This window comes from Panthera leo, chromosome D2 (assembly GCF_018350215.1).
Source record: "Panthera leo isolate Ple1 chromosome D2, P.leo_Ple1_pat1.1, whole genome shotgun sequence".
NCBI lineage: Eukaryota > Metazoa > Chordata > Mammalia > Carnivora > Felidae > Panthera > Panthera leo.
In genome coordinates, this window is record NC_056689.1 from 28848687 (window position 1) to 28866755 (window position 18069).

The 18069-nt window shown below is 39.3% G+C and overlaps 1 protein-coding gene across 1 annotated transcript in view; it reads left to right on the forward strand.

Moving 5' to 3' along the window:
- Window positions 1-18069, forward strand: part of MYPN (myopalladin) — a 75557-nt gene that overhangs the window by 40660 nt on the left and 16828 nt on the right. The window contains exons 10-12 of the mRNA XM_042908369.1: window positions 6529-7119; window positions 7496-7634; window positions 17681-17902. Coding sequence (XP_042764303.1) covers window positions 6529-7119; window positions 7496-7634; window positions 17681-17902 — 952 coding nt within the window. The remainder of the gene's footprint in view (window positions 1-6528; window positions 7120-7495; window positions 7635-17680; window positions 17903-18069) is intronic.

The window sequence follows — 18069 nt, forward strand, 5'->3', positions numbered from 1 at the left end:
TGGAGGAGTCATGATCTTCAGACTCCCATTGGGGACTGATACGCTGTCGCCCTAACCCCCGAGAGAGCCTCCAGTGAAGCCATGCTGCAATGTTTAATGCTTATCCATTATAAAGCAAACACAGAACATGATACTACTCCTATGTTCTGTTTGATCCACACGTCAAAATTATAAAAATTATATTTATAATTACATAATCCTTTAAATGTCAACATTAAAACTTATACTAACAGTGCTCCCCTCATGAGTTTCTCTGTGCAAAACACAAGATGTTCATTGGAAGCAGGTCATGTTTAGTTTTATATTCTTCTCACTACCACATAAGGCAAAATTCTGAGCATGAAATTAAATGTTATGAAACATGCCTCTTGGAAAATCACATCCAAAAATGTCTCTGTCCCCTGAAAGTTCTACTGGTCACAGGAAATAGGAATCCACTGAAACAAAAAGAGGGAATGGGTTATTGTAGAGAAATAGGCAAGAATGGGAAACAAAAGGCAGCCTGGAGAATCCCTGCCTGGAGAAGGATAACCCAAGCCTCTGTCCACCACTCATTCTCTGTCTTTAGCACCTCCTTGCTTCTTTGCATATCCTCTCCAATCCTCTCTTGGGAGACTCATCAATTCATACCTGGCCCATCATGGCATGTCCCATTCTACAATTTATGTCAAGTTCTACTGCTAATTAAATTGTTCATAGCAGTTCAATTCCAAATACCAGCTGATCCAGCCTAATCAGGTGCAAAGGATTTATGTTTGGAGAAAAGAAGAGTCAAATGGATGGAATCAGAACTGTGAAGGGCAGCAGGGTGGGGAGTGGGGGAATTTTTCAGAAAAGGGAGTTTTGGGAACAGGTAACCCAAAACAATTTCCTTGGGGATTGCCTTTTTTGTAGGATCTGCTCTTACCCGGAGACTGTTCAGGGGCTATTAGGTATGTCAGTTAGGACGAGGTGTAGGTTCATGTTGCAGAAACCCCAAACAAATGGTGGGTTACATACATGAGGGTTTTTCTCTTAAATTTTTTTTTTATTTTTTAAAATGTTTTATTTTTGACAGAAAGAGAGAGAGAGAGAGAGACAGAGCATGAGCGGGGGAGGGGCAGAGAGAGAGGGAGACACAGAATCTGAAGCAGGCTCCAGGCTCCGAGCTGTCAGCACAGAGCCTGATGCGGGGCTGGAACTCATGAACTGCGAGATCATGACCTGAGCTGAAGTCGGACGCTCAACTGACTGAGCCACCCAGGCACCCCGAGGGTTTTTCTCTTAAATAAAGGAATTAGATGAACAGTCTAGGGCTGTTACAGTGGTTCCATAGTCATTGATAACCCAGTCTCCTGTCTTCTGCTCTGCCACCTTCAGCACTGGCTTCTTCTCCAGATCCCTTCATGGTCCAGGGTGGCTGATAGTGTAGTCATCACATCTGATTTCAAGCTGCAAGAAGGGCAAATGGGTGAAGTCCTGATGTCAAACTTCTTTCAAGGAACCTTCTTAGGTCTTACCCAAAATCTTGTGCTTGCATCTCATTGGCCAGAACTCAGTCACATGGTGTACTAGCTGAAAAAGAGACTAGGAAGTGTAGTCCTTGGCTGCATATATTGCCTCCTTGAATAAAATCAAGCTCTTTTACAAAGGGAAGAATTAAGTAGTCAGTCAGCAGTATCTGCCACATGAGACTTTCAATAAATATAATAATTCTTTCTACTAAGTTATGTAGTAACACCCTCTATAAATCAAGTCCTGAGGGCTATATAATTCTTTAATCTTTTTTGCCTTCCTTAAGTTTTCTCTTAATTGTGTGTAAGGCTTGTATTCGTAGAGGTATGAATATATATGTTCATGTGCACCTGTGTCTACAATATTTTCTTACTGGTTTTGACTTCTTTGGTTTTAATCTTTTAGGTTTTGCAATAAAATGTATCGACTCTCTGAATAATCTTGAGGATACAATTTTCTGTTTGTTCCTTCAATTTGCCATCATACAGGAAATAGACATAATTCCTACAGATATTAAAACTGGAAAATAAAGAGAAACTGTCATTTTTAAACACTGTATCTTCAAAGCCTAAATAACTCAGACTTTGAAATTTTCGACTTGAATTCAAGCTGTCTAGAGCAGTGATTCTTCATGCTGGCTACACTCTAGATAAAATGTGGAGCTTTTAAAAAATATTTATGCCTTCCATCCCGACTAAATCAGAATACCTCCACAGACTATTTTAATGTTCAGCCAGTTTGGAAACTACTGACCCAAAGTTGGAGAGTCTGAGTTACAACCCTTTATCCTTCCACCCCACCCCATACACACATCCCACCACACTCAGGAAACAACAATAATTAACATTTAAAGTGAGTAAAATGTCAGACAAATATCAGAATGTACTGGAAAAGCCTATGTTTGGAAGAAAAGTGTTTTTTTTAAAGCAGTGGTTCTCAGCCCCGGTTGCATATAAGAACCACCTAGAGGGGCGCCTGGGTGGCTCAGTCGGTTGGGCGGCCGACTTCGGCTCAGGTCATGATCTCGTGGTCCGTGAGTTCAAGCCCCGCATCGGGCTCTGTGCTGACAGCTCAGAGCCTGGAGCCTGTTTCAGATTCTGTGTCTCCCTCTCTCTGACCCTCCCCCGTTCATGCTCTGTCTCTCTCTGTCTAAAAAATAAATAAACGTTAAAAAAAAAAAAATTGAAAAAAAAAAAAAAAGAACCACCTAGAGCCTTGCTATTCACAGCACTGGCATCACCTGGGAACTTGATAGAAATGCAGACTCTCAGGTCCCTCTCCAGCCTTGAATCAGAAGCTGGGTGTGGGGGCAAGGAGGGCAGAATCTGTGTTTCAACAAGCCCTCCAGAGGCTTCTGAGGCTCACTAAAGTTTAAGATAAGAACAACTGACCTATTTAAAAAGATAATAATAACTAGGCCTGGATCTTTTCCCCGGCCGATTGACCCTCTGAGCAATGGTGTCTAAATCATTGAGATTTGTTTGTCTCTTGGTGATTCTCTTGGTGATTCTCCCAGCTTAGTTGCCACTGGTAAAAACACAGCTAAAAGCCAATTGCAGAGACATATTTACTCAGAATTAGTTATCCTAATCAGTGATGTGCTGGCAAATGTTTTAACGACGGATGGAGACGGGAAAGCCCTGATTTCTAGCGTTTGCCAATTCTCTCCCACCATGTTCTATTTCAGGCTGCTAAATCAAGGTCATTGAACTGGGAATTGGAATGAGATGTGCACAATCTGCTCTCCAGAACAATCGAGAGCCAGCTCCGTCCAGCACACACTGCCTGAAATTTTTGTTTCCAAAATTGCTTTCAAAAGTACTTGATACAGTATCCCAAGTTTTTTGTTGTTGTTGTTGTTGTTTAGTCATTAAGCCTTTTTATCTCAGCAGTTCAAAACCCCTAAGAAATTCTTTTGTATCCCAGAAACCACAACAGGAAGCATTCTTACAAATCTGAAATTCTAATCTTCATTCTTACGAATCTTGAAATTGATACATATAGTTCAGAAACTAAAGAATAGCCATCATTTATTGGTTACTTCTATGTTTTAGGTGCTTTATCAATTCTCACAACAATGTTGAGATATTACTTATTCCTGTTTTATTTATGAGGGAATCGGGGTCAGAAAAAATGTAGAAACTCCCCAAAGCCACACAGATAATGAGTGGCAGAGCCAGGATTAGGACCTAAGTCTGTCTGTCTGCAGAAACCATATTCTTGAGCATTGTGTTTAAATTATTTTGTGGCAAAGAGAAGATATTTACAGGTAACCCAAGAGAGCTGATAGATCTGCTTGGGTACAAGAAAGCTTGATGTCTGCTTGAAAGCTAATAAAAGAAAGCTTGGGTTTAAACCTGACTTCAAAAATCCTCATTAGCAACAACAAAAGAGCGGCTGAGCATATAGCAATTACGACAGGTTGTTACTCTGAATTAGAGATGTTACTCAGGATTTTAGAACTAGTAGCCATTGTAATTAATTTTCCCTTCCTTTATTCTTTCATTGAACTTTGTACCTTCATTATTAAAGCAGTAGGTAAGTTCCACATGTTATCTGTAAATAACCAGTGGTTATTTACGTTATATGTATGTAGAGTAAGATTTTTGAGCCCTGAATAACTCATACTATCTTGGGCATATTTATATCTCCTAAAGTGCCTAGCAAAGTAAACACAGAAAATTCAATAAACATTCATTGAATAATGGAATTGACACCTGATGTAATGAATAAGCTAATCCAAATAGCTGTTTTAAATCCCTTCTGAAACAAGACCTTAAATAAAATGAGAAAAACCCCGTTCAAACAAAAAGACACATTATTCTCAAATGAATTCTTCCCAAAACGTAGATAATCAAAACAATTTGACAGTGTATCTCACATATCATTATGTTTAAGGTTTGTGGCCCTCTATAACCCAATATACTGAATTGAATGATAAAGGCTAACATGCCATTGGAAGTCTTATTTAAAGTGAAAAGCTGGGGGAACCTGGGTGGCCAAGTTGGTTAAGCATCTGACTTCAGCTCAGGTCATGATCTCATAGCTCGTGGGTTCAAGACCCACCTTGCGCTCTGCACTGACAGCTCAGAGCCCCAAGCCCGCTTTGGATCCTATATCTGCCCCTCTCCTGATCATGCTCCATCTCTCAACAATAAATAAATGTTAAAAAAAATTTTTTTAGTAAATAAAGTGAAAATCTGGTTCTTAGTTTTTATTCAATGGGAACAAAAAGAAAATAAGAATCAATCAATACCAAATGCCTTCCTGCCCCTTTTTATCATCATCATCTTTCTAAGATTACTTACTTGTCAGATACTACTTTTTCTATTTCTGTAACCACAATAAAATATTTCTGCAATATCATAAGGCTAAAATTTACTTAGACTACTCTATGCAGAGATGTCCTGAAAACCATATAGCATTATCTTCAGACTATAGCAATCACAGAATGTGACCTGACAAATATGATCTCTATTAAAAATGTAAAGATTTTTGTATTTTCATGCCATTGGGAAAATTAACACTAACAGAAACAATATTAATTGTATATATTTTATATTTTCTAAGGATAATCTAACAAAGATATTTCTGCTTCTCTTGATTGCCTGAATCATCTATGATGAAATGGAAAGGTTTAATTAATTTTTAATTATATTGCTTTATTCTCTCAGCTTATATACTCACTTCTAAAAAGGAGAGAGAGAAGTTACTGTGCCAAGTGGCTAATGTTTCTGCATTCTTAGTTTAACTCAAAACAAGAATTTTCATAGATGAACAAAGGATTGCACAGTATGTAGCATCTAACAGCAGATGGGACTCTGTTTTGTGAAGTTACTTTTCCATATATCGTGTATCAGAAGTGTTAATGAAAAGAAGGAAAAAGGTCTTAAACTCCAATAATTAAAAAAAAAACAAGGTTTGGAGAACCTCCTGGTTCAACTTTATTGCTGTTGGTATTGACTTTCCTCACGGTAGGAAAATACAGGACCTTTCATTTTTAATAGATCTCATGTTCAGCAGATCACCTTCTACGTTCCAGAACATAGAACATAAAATCCGAAGAACATAAAATCATGGTGGACTTGGGACACCAAAGTCTCCTTTGTGGATCTTCCTATGGTTACTCGCTCGAGAGTCAATTCTTCTAACCAGAAGTTTAGCAGTCCTGATGGCTCTATGCATATACAATTTTTAGAGATTTTCATTTTCCGTTTTTTTCTTAAAAAATAATTAACCATTTTGTTAAGACAGACTAAATAGACTGTGAGACCTAAGTCAAATCATATAATGTTTCTGTGACTCAGCTTCCTATAAAAGAAGAAAGTACTCCCGGCTTGATCTTCTTTGTCCTCTTAGGAACAAGAAAAGGCTAAGGCAATGTTTATTTTTAGGGTGGCCATATAATCTACTGTTAAAACCATGCTATTTTTGAGAGTAAAAGAGCACGATTAATGATTATGCCAGGAAAACAGGCATAAACCAATGTTGCCCAGGATGTATCGGGTCATATGGTCACCTTATCTATGATGCTTTGTTGTCAAGAGAGGATGAGAAACACCAAGACACATCCTGTGGCTTTATTAAGGTTTGTTTTAAAATGAGGCAAAATGAAGAATACAACACATTCAGTTACTTACATCAGTGTGTAGCTCACTGTCTTCTGTCCCAAAGCTGAGATACAGCCTGCTCCTATCAGAAGTTTAGGCACTCCTAACAGAGGACCATTGTTTCTATTTCTTTTTTTCTGATTTGTAAGCATTCTAAAATTGGGCTGCTATGTTGCAGGGTCACAACACAGAGATTACAATGTGAATGAAGCCTTTTGGAGTTGTGCATTGTGGTGGTTCTTTCCCTTCTTAGAACAAAACAGATTTAGAAAGGAGAAACAACTCGCAAGGAATTGATTAGCTTATTTCTGGCAACTCTGGTTCTGAATCAGCATAAAGTTGTAAACAGCCTGTCTATGCATTTTCTGATGGGTGAGGCCGATGGTGACAGATTTCCCTTGTCTTTCCCTATTCTTGTGTGCAGTGATTCCAGCCAGCTACAACAGCTTCACAACCAAGTCTTACTGGAACAACAGCAGTTGCAAAACCCATCTCCTTCATCTCCTAAGGAGTTTCCTTTCAACATGAGTGTTTTGAACTCCACTGCTTCCCCGGCGGTGACAATGTCCAGCAAGCAGGTGAAGCCCCCTTCATCACAGACTTTCAGCTTGGCCCGGCCAAAGCATTTCTTCCCCTCTACAAATACCACCGCAGCAACTGTGTCCCCTTCCAGCTCTCCAGTGTTCACCCTGAGCAGCACTCCTCAAACCATTCAGAGGACAGTGAGCAAAGAAAGCCTCTTAGTTTCTCACCCCTCCGTGCAAACCAAATCTCTAGGAGGAGTTTCCATCCAAAACGAGCCACCCCCTCCAGCTCCAATAGAGCCAGCACAACCGCCACTCACATTTGCCATCTCCAGTGGAAACCAGTTTCAGCCCCGCTGTGTTTCCCCAGCTCCCGTCTCTCCCACCAGCCGGATTCAGAACCCAGTGGCTTTCCTCAGCTCCGTTCTGCCTTCTCTCCCTGCCATCCCACCCACCAATGCCATGGGGCTGCCTAGAAGTGCACCATCCGTGTAAGTGTCATTAAGGTTTCTGATGTAAACGATGTCACTAAAGAAAGGATTTATGTATACAATAGCTTGGTCTGGGACAGGACTCTCATTTAGTGGATTCCCAGATAATCCTATCTCTTAGACACTAAATGGATATTGAACACCTTAGAACAAAGGGCACGATTACTTTAAATAATTTTTAACAATTTAAGTATTGAAAACACCTCTACAAACACAGATTCTCTGTGCAGTGCTCAACTTTTGTACACAAGATGCCCTCCATAAGTGCCTGATGACTCCTAGTGTCTGATTGCCATTTCAGCCACTCTGATTTCTAGGCTTTTGGACACAGGCCAGGGTTTTTCATGGGTATGTCTGGTGTGAATTTATTTTACAGGCCATCGCAGGGACTAATGAAGAAAAATACAAAGTCTCCCCAACCACTGAATGATGATTACATTCGTGAAACTAAGAATGCAGTGATTCTTGACTTGGGGAAAAAAATGAATTTCAATGATGTCAGATCACACCAGCAGGTAAGATTGCCGGGCTCAAATGGTTTATTGGAATTTCATCATAAGAAATATAATTTCACTTAATTCAGTCCTTGGATGGTCAGGTCACCAGACCTCAGTGAGGCTGACCCTGCAGTCTTAGAAGGTAGAGCATCAGTTAACCAATGGTCATATAGGAAAGTCATCCACATAGATCTATAGTTCTTGATTACCCCAGTAGTTAACTCAATTTAACTGTTTATATGTGTTTATGTAGAATGGAATATGTCAAAGAAGGAGAGAGACTAGATAGTCTGTTGGCCATGCCAGCAATCCTTAGCTCAGTATTGGCAAATACCATCACATCTTTGAAATATTTCAATATATAAGATGATCTAGACTTAAAAGAGCTCTGGGACTTCATGGTGTCCTTTATCGGACTCCTACAGTCTAACGTGCTAGAGGTCTGCTCACCCGTTCCCCTCATTCTTCACATTAGGTTGAATCATGTGAAATAGACATTAGTCAATATCCTGTAGTTCAACCGGTACAACTCCTTGCTTACTAGTAAGTGCTCACACTGAAGGAGCAAAAGGAAAGCCATAGGTGAGCATCAGGTAAAAGAACAATAGACTATTTTGTTACCTGAGCCATTTATTTTTACATTTTATATCATGGTTAATTTTTAAATGTAGGTTTATATTTTAATAACCTAATTCTTGGTTTATTTCCCAAGGTGGGAACTAATCAAATCTATTTTGAAATATAACATAAGATTTCAGTCAAAACTATATGCCAAATATTGTGGAATTTGTGGCATAAGTGATCCCTGGAAACAAGGCTCCAGATTTCCCTGACCATATGCTGTTTTCTTTAGTGTTTCTGTCTGTTACCTCTAGTGGAGCCATGGATATACAGTATTTTACAATTGTGCTATATGTTGGGCAATTTTTACTACGTAGATTCTCTTGAAAATGTACTGCTTAAAATCCTTTTAAAATTGACTTTAAACTATTGAATTGAAGAAGAATATTTAAGTTTGTTATAATTGAGTATGCTTCTCACATATTATTCCGCCGAACTACATATGTTTCTGGGAGGCAACTATTCTTCTCTTCCATCTTCTAGATGGAGAAACGGAGGCACAGTTGTCAAATTGTCAGTGGCAGAACTAGAACTAGAGCCCTAGTCTCCAGGACACGTCACATTTTCCCTGAAACTCTGCAACCTTTTTCAGTTTTATGACAATTACCTTTAAGTCTCTTAAATGTTGCTCTGACACAGATTTGCTTTCCTATAATACTGTCATCACATTTGGGTTGTTAATCCTTCAAAGTGTCACTGAAATCAGAGCTGTGTTCAGCCTATGTCTTTTACAACTCAGAGAGGGAGCAATTAGAACCCTGTAAAAATGATAACAGGCCAGCACACAATCTTTTTGATTTTACTTTTTTAGTTACTCTGTAGGTAGATCCATGCTAATCCACCACCCAACTCATGGCAAAGTAGGTTTTTCTCCTAATTACCTGAAATGTAAGTAACGTGTAAATACAAACTTCTACGAGTTGAGTGTCATAAACCCAACAGAACTCATTATTAAACTTCCATCATGAAATAACCTCAAGGCTAATAGCAGAAACGGTTTCAAAAAGCATCTTACTACTGAATATCTGTGACATGCATCAGTGTTCTTCTGAGAATCATTACTCTGAGAATTGCTTTGGTGGTTTAGTTACAGAATTGGTCCTAGACTGAGTTCTATGCCATGGATAAGAAAACCAAGCTGCATAAATGCAATTCAGGAAACTAAGGTTCTAAGATGGAAAGCTTGCATTAGGTTGGTAGATTTTGATTCACAGCAAGTTTTGGGGAATAAAATGACGACCACTTTATAATACTGTCATTGTTGCGATGGTAAAGATGTGAATATTGTCTGCAATGTACCGTGGCCTGCTGGCTAGGGTTAAGAAAATATGCTTAGGAAGGTGGAAACCAATCATAAAGAAACACTTGCATATTGATAGCCATCTATATCCACAGTCTGGGGACCCGTAATCAAAATGATCAGTTTTTCTCCTTCCCATATTAGCCTACATATGTGAGGGGGGGAAGCAAATGATTTCTTCTGAAGCATATGCGTTTGTTTTATTTTGCTTTGAAAACTTTTAGGTCCAGAAATCTGGACTCTCAGGCCCTACTTTATTCCTAGCAAATGAAGAATAGCAAGTATTTGTGTGGTCTAGAATTATCACATTAGGCTGAGCATGAAAATAAATCTTAAGTCCTATACAATGTATACTGACTACAATTTCTTCCCCAGAACACGAACTTCTAAATTAATGTTTTAGAAAATGGGTTTTATTTGACATATCCATGACTTTGTATTTTTCTTTGTAATATTTCAGTATTTACCTTCTTACTCATTTTATATAACACTTGTAAATACCAATTAACATTTGCTGGTTGATTCCTAGAACATTGCATGATACAAAGGTGTCATCCTTTCCGATGTTCATATTTATTAAAATATTTAGCTTTCTAAACTGACAGTGAATTTTCTTTGAGTTGAGGGTAATCCAAGAAAGGTGCCCAAGTACTAGATTTTAGGCTGCATCATTCCTTACTTTGAAGAGTGTCATTCACCACCAGTGGATCTTCAGTGGACATCAATAAAACTTAAACGGTTTAGGTTAGCAAGGTGAATCTGAGAGGTCAAAGGAACCCAGGATCACAAAATGTAATAATGAAAGTTTCACGACCTTAATTCACACATGACTTAACATGATTTTATGCACCCAGTAAATATTTGGTGATTGTTAATTTCTAAACACACACTTGTGCACGCGTGCGCACACACATGCACACAAACACTCTCTCTCTCTCTCTCTCTCTTTTTCTCTCAATGTCTTATTTCAACTTTCCTCCTTGACCTCATTCTGTGGAAACCTTCCCATCTCTTTTTTCTGCTCCTTTCTCTTTAAAGCTGTCTGTGGTTGCCAGATCCTGCAATGTATGACAAAAGAAAAAATAAGTTCCTAATTCTTGCTATGCTTTTTGTTCATCTAATCTCCTTCTTCTCTAAGCTGCTTAGTCATTTCTTCTATTTAAACCATACCTCTTTCATCTCTTTCTATGAATTCTTTATGAAAATCCCTATTTTGTGACTCTTGCTATCCATTCCTTTTCTAATAAGAATTCCACACAGCCATTGACCTCAGGTTGCTTACCTTGAGCATAATAGGACCCTGGGCTAGTGAAGTGTCCGTGGTCATCTGCCAAGGACCCATCCAGGATGCACCAGTCACAGTCTCCCTGGGAGCTGGGGTTCGTAGATGTCTTAATCATTGCTGCATCCCTGTTATGTCTGGCACAGACATAGTTATGGGATTTACATTAGTTTCAGATAAGATAATGAAACTTTTGACCATATAGAAAATTTTGGATTTGTTGCCTATCCATGGAAAGTAATTCACTTGACTGTATAGATTCTGATTATGCCTAATTGTGGATACTGCCCTATGATAATAATCCATGTCAATCAATGGATTAAAAAGATGAAACAGTGGTGCCTGGGTGGTTCAGTCAGTTGGGCATCTGACTTCAGCACAGGTCATGATCTCACAGTTTGCGGGTTCGAGCCCCTCGTCGGGCTCTGTGCTGACAGCTCAGAGCCCGGAGCCTGCTTCAGATTCTGTGTCTCCCTCTCTCTCTGCCCCTCCCCTGCTCATTCTCTGTCTCTCTCTCTCTCTCTCTCTCTCTCCCTCAAAAATAAACATTAAAAACTTTAGTAAAAAAGATGAAAATACACTGAAATTAAACTCTGGTGTTAACTGAATGTTAGCTTCACACAAAAAAAAATTCTCTCCTTTGAGCACAGACATAACTTACAAGCAGCTAATGCAGAAACTGCTGCTTTTACTCACAAAGAGAAAACTCAAGAGAAAATGGAGAAGGCAACATAAATGCAGCCCTGGAAATTCGAAGCCTGCATCTACCAGCAGTACAGTCTTTGTGCAGACAGTGCAGGAAGTACCTAAATGTAACTAAAACATATTGCTTTTGTTTGCAAATATCTTTTTTTTTTTAATGTTTATTTATTTTTGAGAGAGAGAGAGAGAGAGCATGAGCAGGGGAGGGTCAGAGAAAGAGGGAGACACAGAATGGGAAGCAGTCTCCAGGCTCCAAGCTGTCAGCACAGAGCCCGACGCGGGGCTCAAATTCACGAGCTGTGAGATCACGACCTGAGCTGAAGTCGGACGCTCAACAGACTGAGCCACTCAGGCGCCCCTGTTTACAAATTTCTTTACAAAATCTGAGTCCCGTCAGTCATAACGTGGAATGACAACCTTGATTTATGTGTGATAGGGGTAGTTGGGATACCAATTCTTGGTTGCAAAGCACTACAAACAGACGTCAATTTCTGCTTTGGGGGTGGTATTCTTTGATACCATCTCAGATGTAAAGATTCGGTGCTTTAGCAACAAGCCACTTACCCCTGCCACACAGCTGCATGGTTTCCTTATTCCTGTTTCTGATTTCCCAAATATTTCATGAAATCTTTCATGGAAACCCCTGACCTACAGTATTCTTAGTTTGTTGCTCATTGTTAATTTATACATTTTATACCTGGTACATTAAGCAAATATGTCTAAAAAGAATTTTTTTTTTCTCCCAGTATCCCTTTACATTTATTCAATGGGACGGACTATTTCTTCTGCTCCTGGCAATCTCAAATATAAGGCAATCTCAAAAACAGTTTTGACTACATTTAGTTCCTATAAGCTTCTATGGTTACTTTGTTGCAAAATACAATCTTGATCTAGTAGTACAATATTCCCAGCCTATAGTAACTACTCCAATCCTTATTCAAAACTTAGAACCCACGCACAAACACCCCCATCCATACCCCACACCCAGGGACTATTACAAATGGTGAATCCAAAGACAGGAAGGGAAGTGTGGCCAACTTCTCTTTTTTGCTCTCTCTTCCCCCACTTTACCAACTGCTGTCCCTGACTCCTTTACCCAGCCATGGAGAGACAAAAGTTGACCCCACAGTGGCTTTGTCTTGTATGTGGCCCACGCGTGCGTGACGGGAACCATCACAGGTCCTCCGCCCTGACACAATGCAGGAGTGAAGGTTACTCAGCCTTCAGCTTGCCTACTGACAAAAAGCTGCCTCACTCCTCACTCTGGCGCTTTTAGGCAGGAGTCAGATACTAACCCACTGTAAAAAACAACAACAACAACAACAACAACAACAACAACAACAACAAAGCAAGCTCTCCAAATGGGTCCATTTAGCCTCCCTCGCTGAGCTTGAAATGAAGGCAGGAACCCTTGGGCTGGAGGTGGGGGTAGGAGATGCAGAGACAGCCCTCTCCAAAGACCTCTCCCTGGATCTTCTCCCTCCTCACTCCTTTGTATCTCCATGGTGGTGAAGAGTTTCAGTCATCTAACCTGTCTGTAAGCACCTGCTTTGAAATTTCTGGAGAATAGTTTGTCTGCCAATCCACTTGTTTTCTGACATCTAGCCCATCTTAGTGTCTCAATAAAAACTTCCAGTTAAGATCTGGTTGCGACAGTATCCTCAGTACCTAATTATGAGTAGTATTTTTTAAGTAACTCATTGAGTGTTGTTTTCATGACCTCCCAATTAGCAGTGTTGACGAAATAATAAATACATAACCAATGTGAATACATTTATAGTAAAACAATATATGCATATTTTAGTCATATTGCCTCTGTAGTTCCTTGGATCAAATCCATTCAAACACTTGTAAATTCCACAAAATCAGGCCCCAACTTGGTAAAATCAAGTTTGGCATACATAGAGACAATGTGTTATTTATATTCTCAGTCAGACACTTAGGCCTCATATATACCATCCCTTGTGTTCCTGAATGTTAGGTATAATCATAACTTACCACCATGTACAATAACACTTCTTTGGGAAAATTACTTCATACTTTCAAAATAGAATTTCAAGAATTCATCTCTCCCCATAGTAAATAACTCTGACAGTATATTTAGCCAGGAAGTTACCAGCCCTTACAGCTCAGGCAGTAGAGGCTTCAGAGAAGGTTCTTTAGCTTAGAGCAAGGACTTCATTAAAACAATGGCTAGGGGCACCTGGGTGGCTCAGTTGGTTAAGTGTCCGACTCTTGATCGTAGCTCAGGTCTTGATCTCAGGGTGGTGAGTTCACACCCTGTGTTGGACTCCATGCTGGGCATAGGGAAAGAAAGAAAGAAAAAGTGGCTAGAGGTGATATGGAATGGACTGGGAATTTGGGGACTTAAGTGAAATAAGATGAGAAGCCTTAGAAGGTTAAGACCTTCTTTAATAAAAGAACATGAAGTCTTGCCACCTTCACAAAAACTCTAGGGTTTTCTGAACCCTAGCATCTGTGTGTGTATGAGGTTTGAGATCTGTTTAAATGTAATTTTTAAAATAATAAAGTTCAGGACACCTGGTTGGGTCAGTCAGTTAAGTGTCTGACTCGATTTTGGCTCTGTTCATGATCTCTCGGTTCTTGAGATCAAGCCCAGAGTCAGGCTCTGCATTGACAGTGCAGAGCCAACTTGGGATTCTCTCTCCATCTCTTTCTACCCCTCCCCATTCATGCAAACATTCACACTCACTCTCTTTTTCAAAATAAGTAAATAAAACATTTTTTAAAAATTTTCTTTTTAACGTTTATTTATTTTTGAGACAGAGAGAGACAGAGCATGAACAGGGGAGGAGCAGAGAGAGAGGGAGACACAGAATCTGAAACAGGCTCCAGGCTCTGAGCTGTTAGCACAGAGCCCGATGCGGGGCTCGAACTCATGGACCGTGAGATCGTGACCTGAGCCGGAGTCGGACGCTTAACCGACCAAGCCACCCAGGCGCCCCGTAAATAAAACTTTTTTTAAAAAAATAAATAAAATAATAAAAAGCTTCTGTTTAACACCTCACTTTACCTCATATAGTAATCGAATAAAATGAGTCATTGGTTTTAGTCCTAAATATCCTAGAAAATAAACAGATTTACTAAAAAGAAAAATAACATATATTTGGAAGCATAAATGCAATTCAACGAAGAAGAAATACGTATTCTTCATGTGATTTTTAAATTGGCAAGACTAAGAAATATTTCAAATTTGGGGGATCACTTAATATATTTATGGAAAATATAGTCATTGTGAAGTATTAGGTTGAATCATATAAAATTCTACATGTTGACCTACAAAAATGTCAGTTTCATATAGTTCAACCTAATAGATAGTTGGAAGCTTTAATTACTAACTTTCTAAAAGCTCCTATAATGTAGAAAATAGTCTAATGCTGTTAAACCAGGTTTCTTAATACTTTTAAACTAGGGTTCAAGTAAATAGAAGTGAGCAATTTTTTACTTTAACTGGTTTGAACTATCTGATTGAAAATTAATAAGCTTAACTGGAGATTAATCATTTTCTCTATCTTGAAAGAGCTGTGGATTTGTTTTGCTTACTCAGGGTGAGATGTGGCTGAGAGAGGATTTAAAATTTGTTTCAAGAAATTGAAACCAAGAAACATTTGATTCTGTGTTTTTCCTAAGTTCCAATTCTACACAAATTCAGGTGATAATATGTATAAGACAATAATAAAAGAACATGAGTAATGTGATTTAATAGCTTAAGAATACACCTTATGGGTCCTGAACTCAATTACTCTAACACTAAGGACAGATGTACATCAGCCATGTGCTTCCATATTCTATTTCAGGAGCATCCTACTGCCATCTCCAAGGAGCTCACCTAAATTACAAAATTATGGTTAATTAGAGTCATGAGCTTAACAAAAGGTCTCACTTTCAACACAAGCCCTGGCTCTGGATTCCTCAAAGATGCATAAATGGAACAAGCGATTGCCCTCCTCCCATGTCATTCACGTATTCACTCATTCTTCGTATACTCATTGAGCACATGCCATGAGGCAGACCACTATTCCAGGTGCTGCTGATACAGTGAGAAGCAAGATAAACAAGATCTCTGCTCTTGTGGGGCTAACATTCTAATCCTTAGAGATATTTAATCACTCAATCAACAAACAAACAAGAAATATACTAGATAGCAACCAGTACTGTGTAGAGAATTAGAATGGGGAGTTAATTTAGATGAAGTGGACTGGGAAGGCTGCTTTAGGGAAGTGACATTTAAGCTTCATCGAATAAGGCAGAGAGAGGGAGTGACAGGAATTCAGGACAAGTCCTAGATTTAGGATTTAACTTGGTACACTCAAAATATAGTCTGAGGACCCATGACAGTCTGCAAGCTATCACCTCTCCACCTTAACATAAGAACAGGAACTGAGTGTAACCATCAAGAAATTTTTATAGTGGGCGCCTGGGCGGCTCGGTTGAGCACCCAACTCTTGATTTTGGCTCAAGTCATGATCTCATAGTTCGTGAGTTTGAGCCCTGCATTGGGAAGGAGTCAGCGCTGACACTGTCAGTGCAGAACCTGCTTGGGATTCTCTCTCTCTCTGTCTCTCTCTCTCTGTCCCTCACCCACTCATGCTCTCTTTCTCAAAATAAATAAATAAACTTTTAAAAAATTTGTAGGGGCGCCTGGGTGTCTCAGTCGGTTGGGCGTCCGACTTCCATTCAGGTCATGATCTTATGGTCCGTGGGTTCGAGCCCCTCGTCGGGCTCTGTGCTGAGAGCTCAGAGCCTAGAGCCTGCTTTGGATTCTGCGTCTCCCTCTCTCTCTGCCCCTCCCCCGCTCAAGCTCTGTCTCTGTCTCTCTCAAAAGTAAATAAACATTAAAAAAAATTTTTTTTAATTTAAAGGAAATTTTTATAGCAATTTGGAAGAGAAATTTTATACCTATTGAATATAATAATTTTGTACACGTCTTAAATTTCATTTTGCTAGTAATTCATTTTTATTTTACTTTATAAAACTACACATCGGAAATTTTTAAAAACCTGACTTTCACCAAAGACAGTGTGAGAAACACTGTTTAACTACTTAACTAAATAGATTAATAGTGGCACCATTTCCTGAGATGGGGAAGAGTAGGGTAGGTGCATCTCTGGGAGACAGAAATCAAGTGTCTGGATCATGCTCAGTTTGAGATGCCCATTGGGCACCCAAGCCATGATATAGAATCAATCACTGGGTGTATGACTCTCATGATGTAGAGCAGATCATCGGGTATATGAGTTCTGGGGAAAGACCAGACTTAAAGATATGGATTTGAAGTCATCAGCATACAGAAGGTATCTGAAGCTGTGAGATAAGATGAAACCACCTACCTAGGATTAGGAGCTAGCAAAAAGACTGATAAGGAGCAGCTAAAGAAAGAGAAGAGAAACCAATATGATGTTGTGAAAACAAACAGAAGAAAATGTTTCAAAAAGGAGAAAGTAGCCATCTTTGTCTAATGCTGCTGAGAGGTCAGGTAAGGTAAGAACAGATAAGTGACAACTGGATTTTGCAAATTTGGAGACCCTGACAATAGTAATCTCAGTGGAACAATGAGAACATAAACCTAATTGGAGTACATTAGCAAAAGAGTGGGTGACAAGGAAATGATCCCGTAACAATAGAAAATTATTTCAAGTAGTTTTGTTGTGGTGGGAGTAGAGAGATGCAATGAAGATGGATATGGTGTCAAGAGAGATTTATTCAAGACAGGTTTCAGGAAGTATGCAGATGGGAATGTCCAGTAGAGATAGGAAGTTGGTGATGCAGGCGTACATCAGAATGCAGTTCAGAATAGTTTTGCCATATTATCAAATAGGAAGTTCTACATATTGAAATAGACATTAATAGTAGTAATGGAAATTACATTCCATCTTCATTTCTCTACAGGATGCTACTGGGGCTCCATACTCAAGGTGAGGAATCAGGATTCACTCAGGCAGTTTGGGATTATAGTAGAGACATTGGCATCTCCTTTAGTGCTCCATGGTGAGGAACCGGAAATGGAACATGCCCGGTTTATTGGGTTTCCATGATATAAATCTGAATCTTAAAAAGTTCCATCCGTAAATTATACTGATAAATACCTTCTTTCTCACCCGTAGAACTTAAATTTAAACATATTTGCCATTTTGACAGGAGTACAAAATTTCAAGCTTTGAGCAGAGGCTGATGAATGAAATAGAGTTTCGCTTGGAACGTACCCCTGTTGATGAATCAGATGATGAAATCCAACATGATGAGATCCCCACGGGCAAGTGTATAGCTCCCATCTTTGACAAAAGACTCAAGCATTTCCGTGTTACAGAAGGCTCTCCAGTGACATTCACCTGCAAAATTGTTGGGATACCTGTTCCAAAGGTAGGGGAAGATGATCAGCCAGTTGGCCAACAAACAGCACACAACTGTAGACAGTGCCTTTGAGAAAATCCTATCAGATTCTAGGGATGTATCTACAGACGGAATAAAAATCAATACCAGAAAATTAACAAGGCCCAGATAATTTAACTAAAAAGAGATAGTCATGG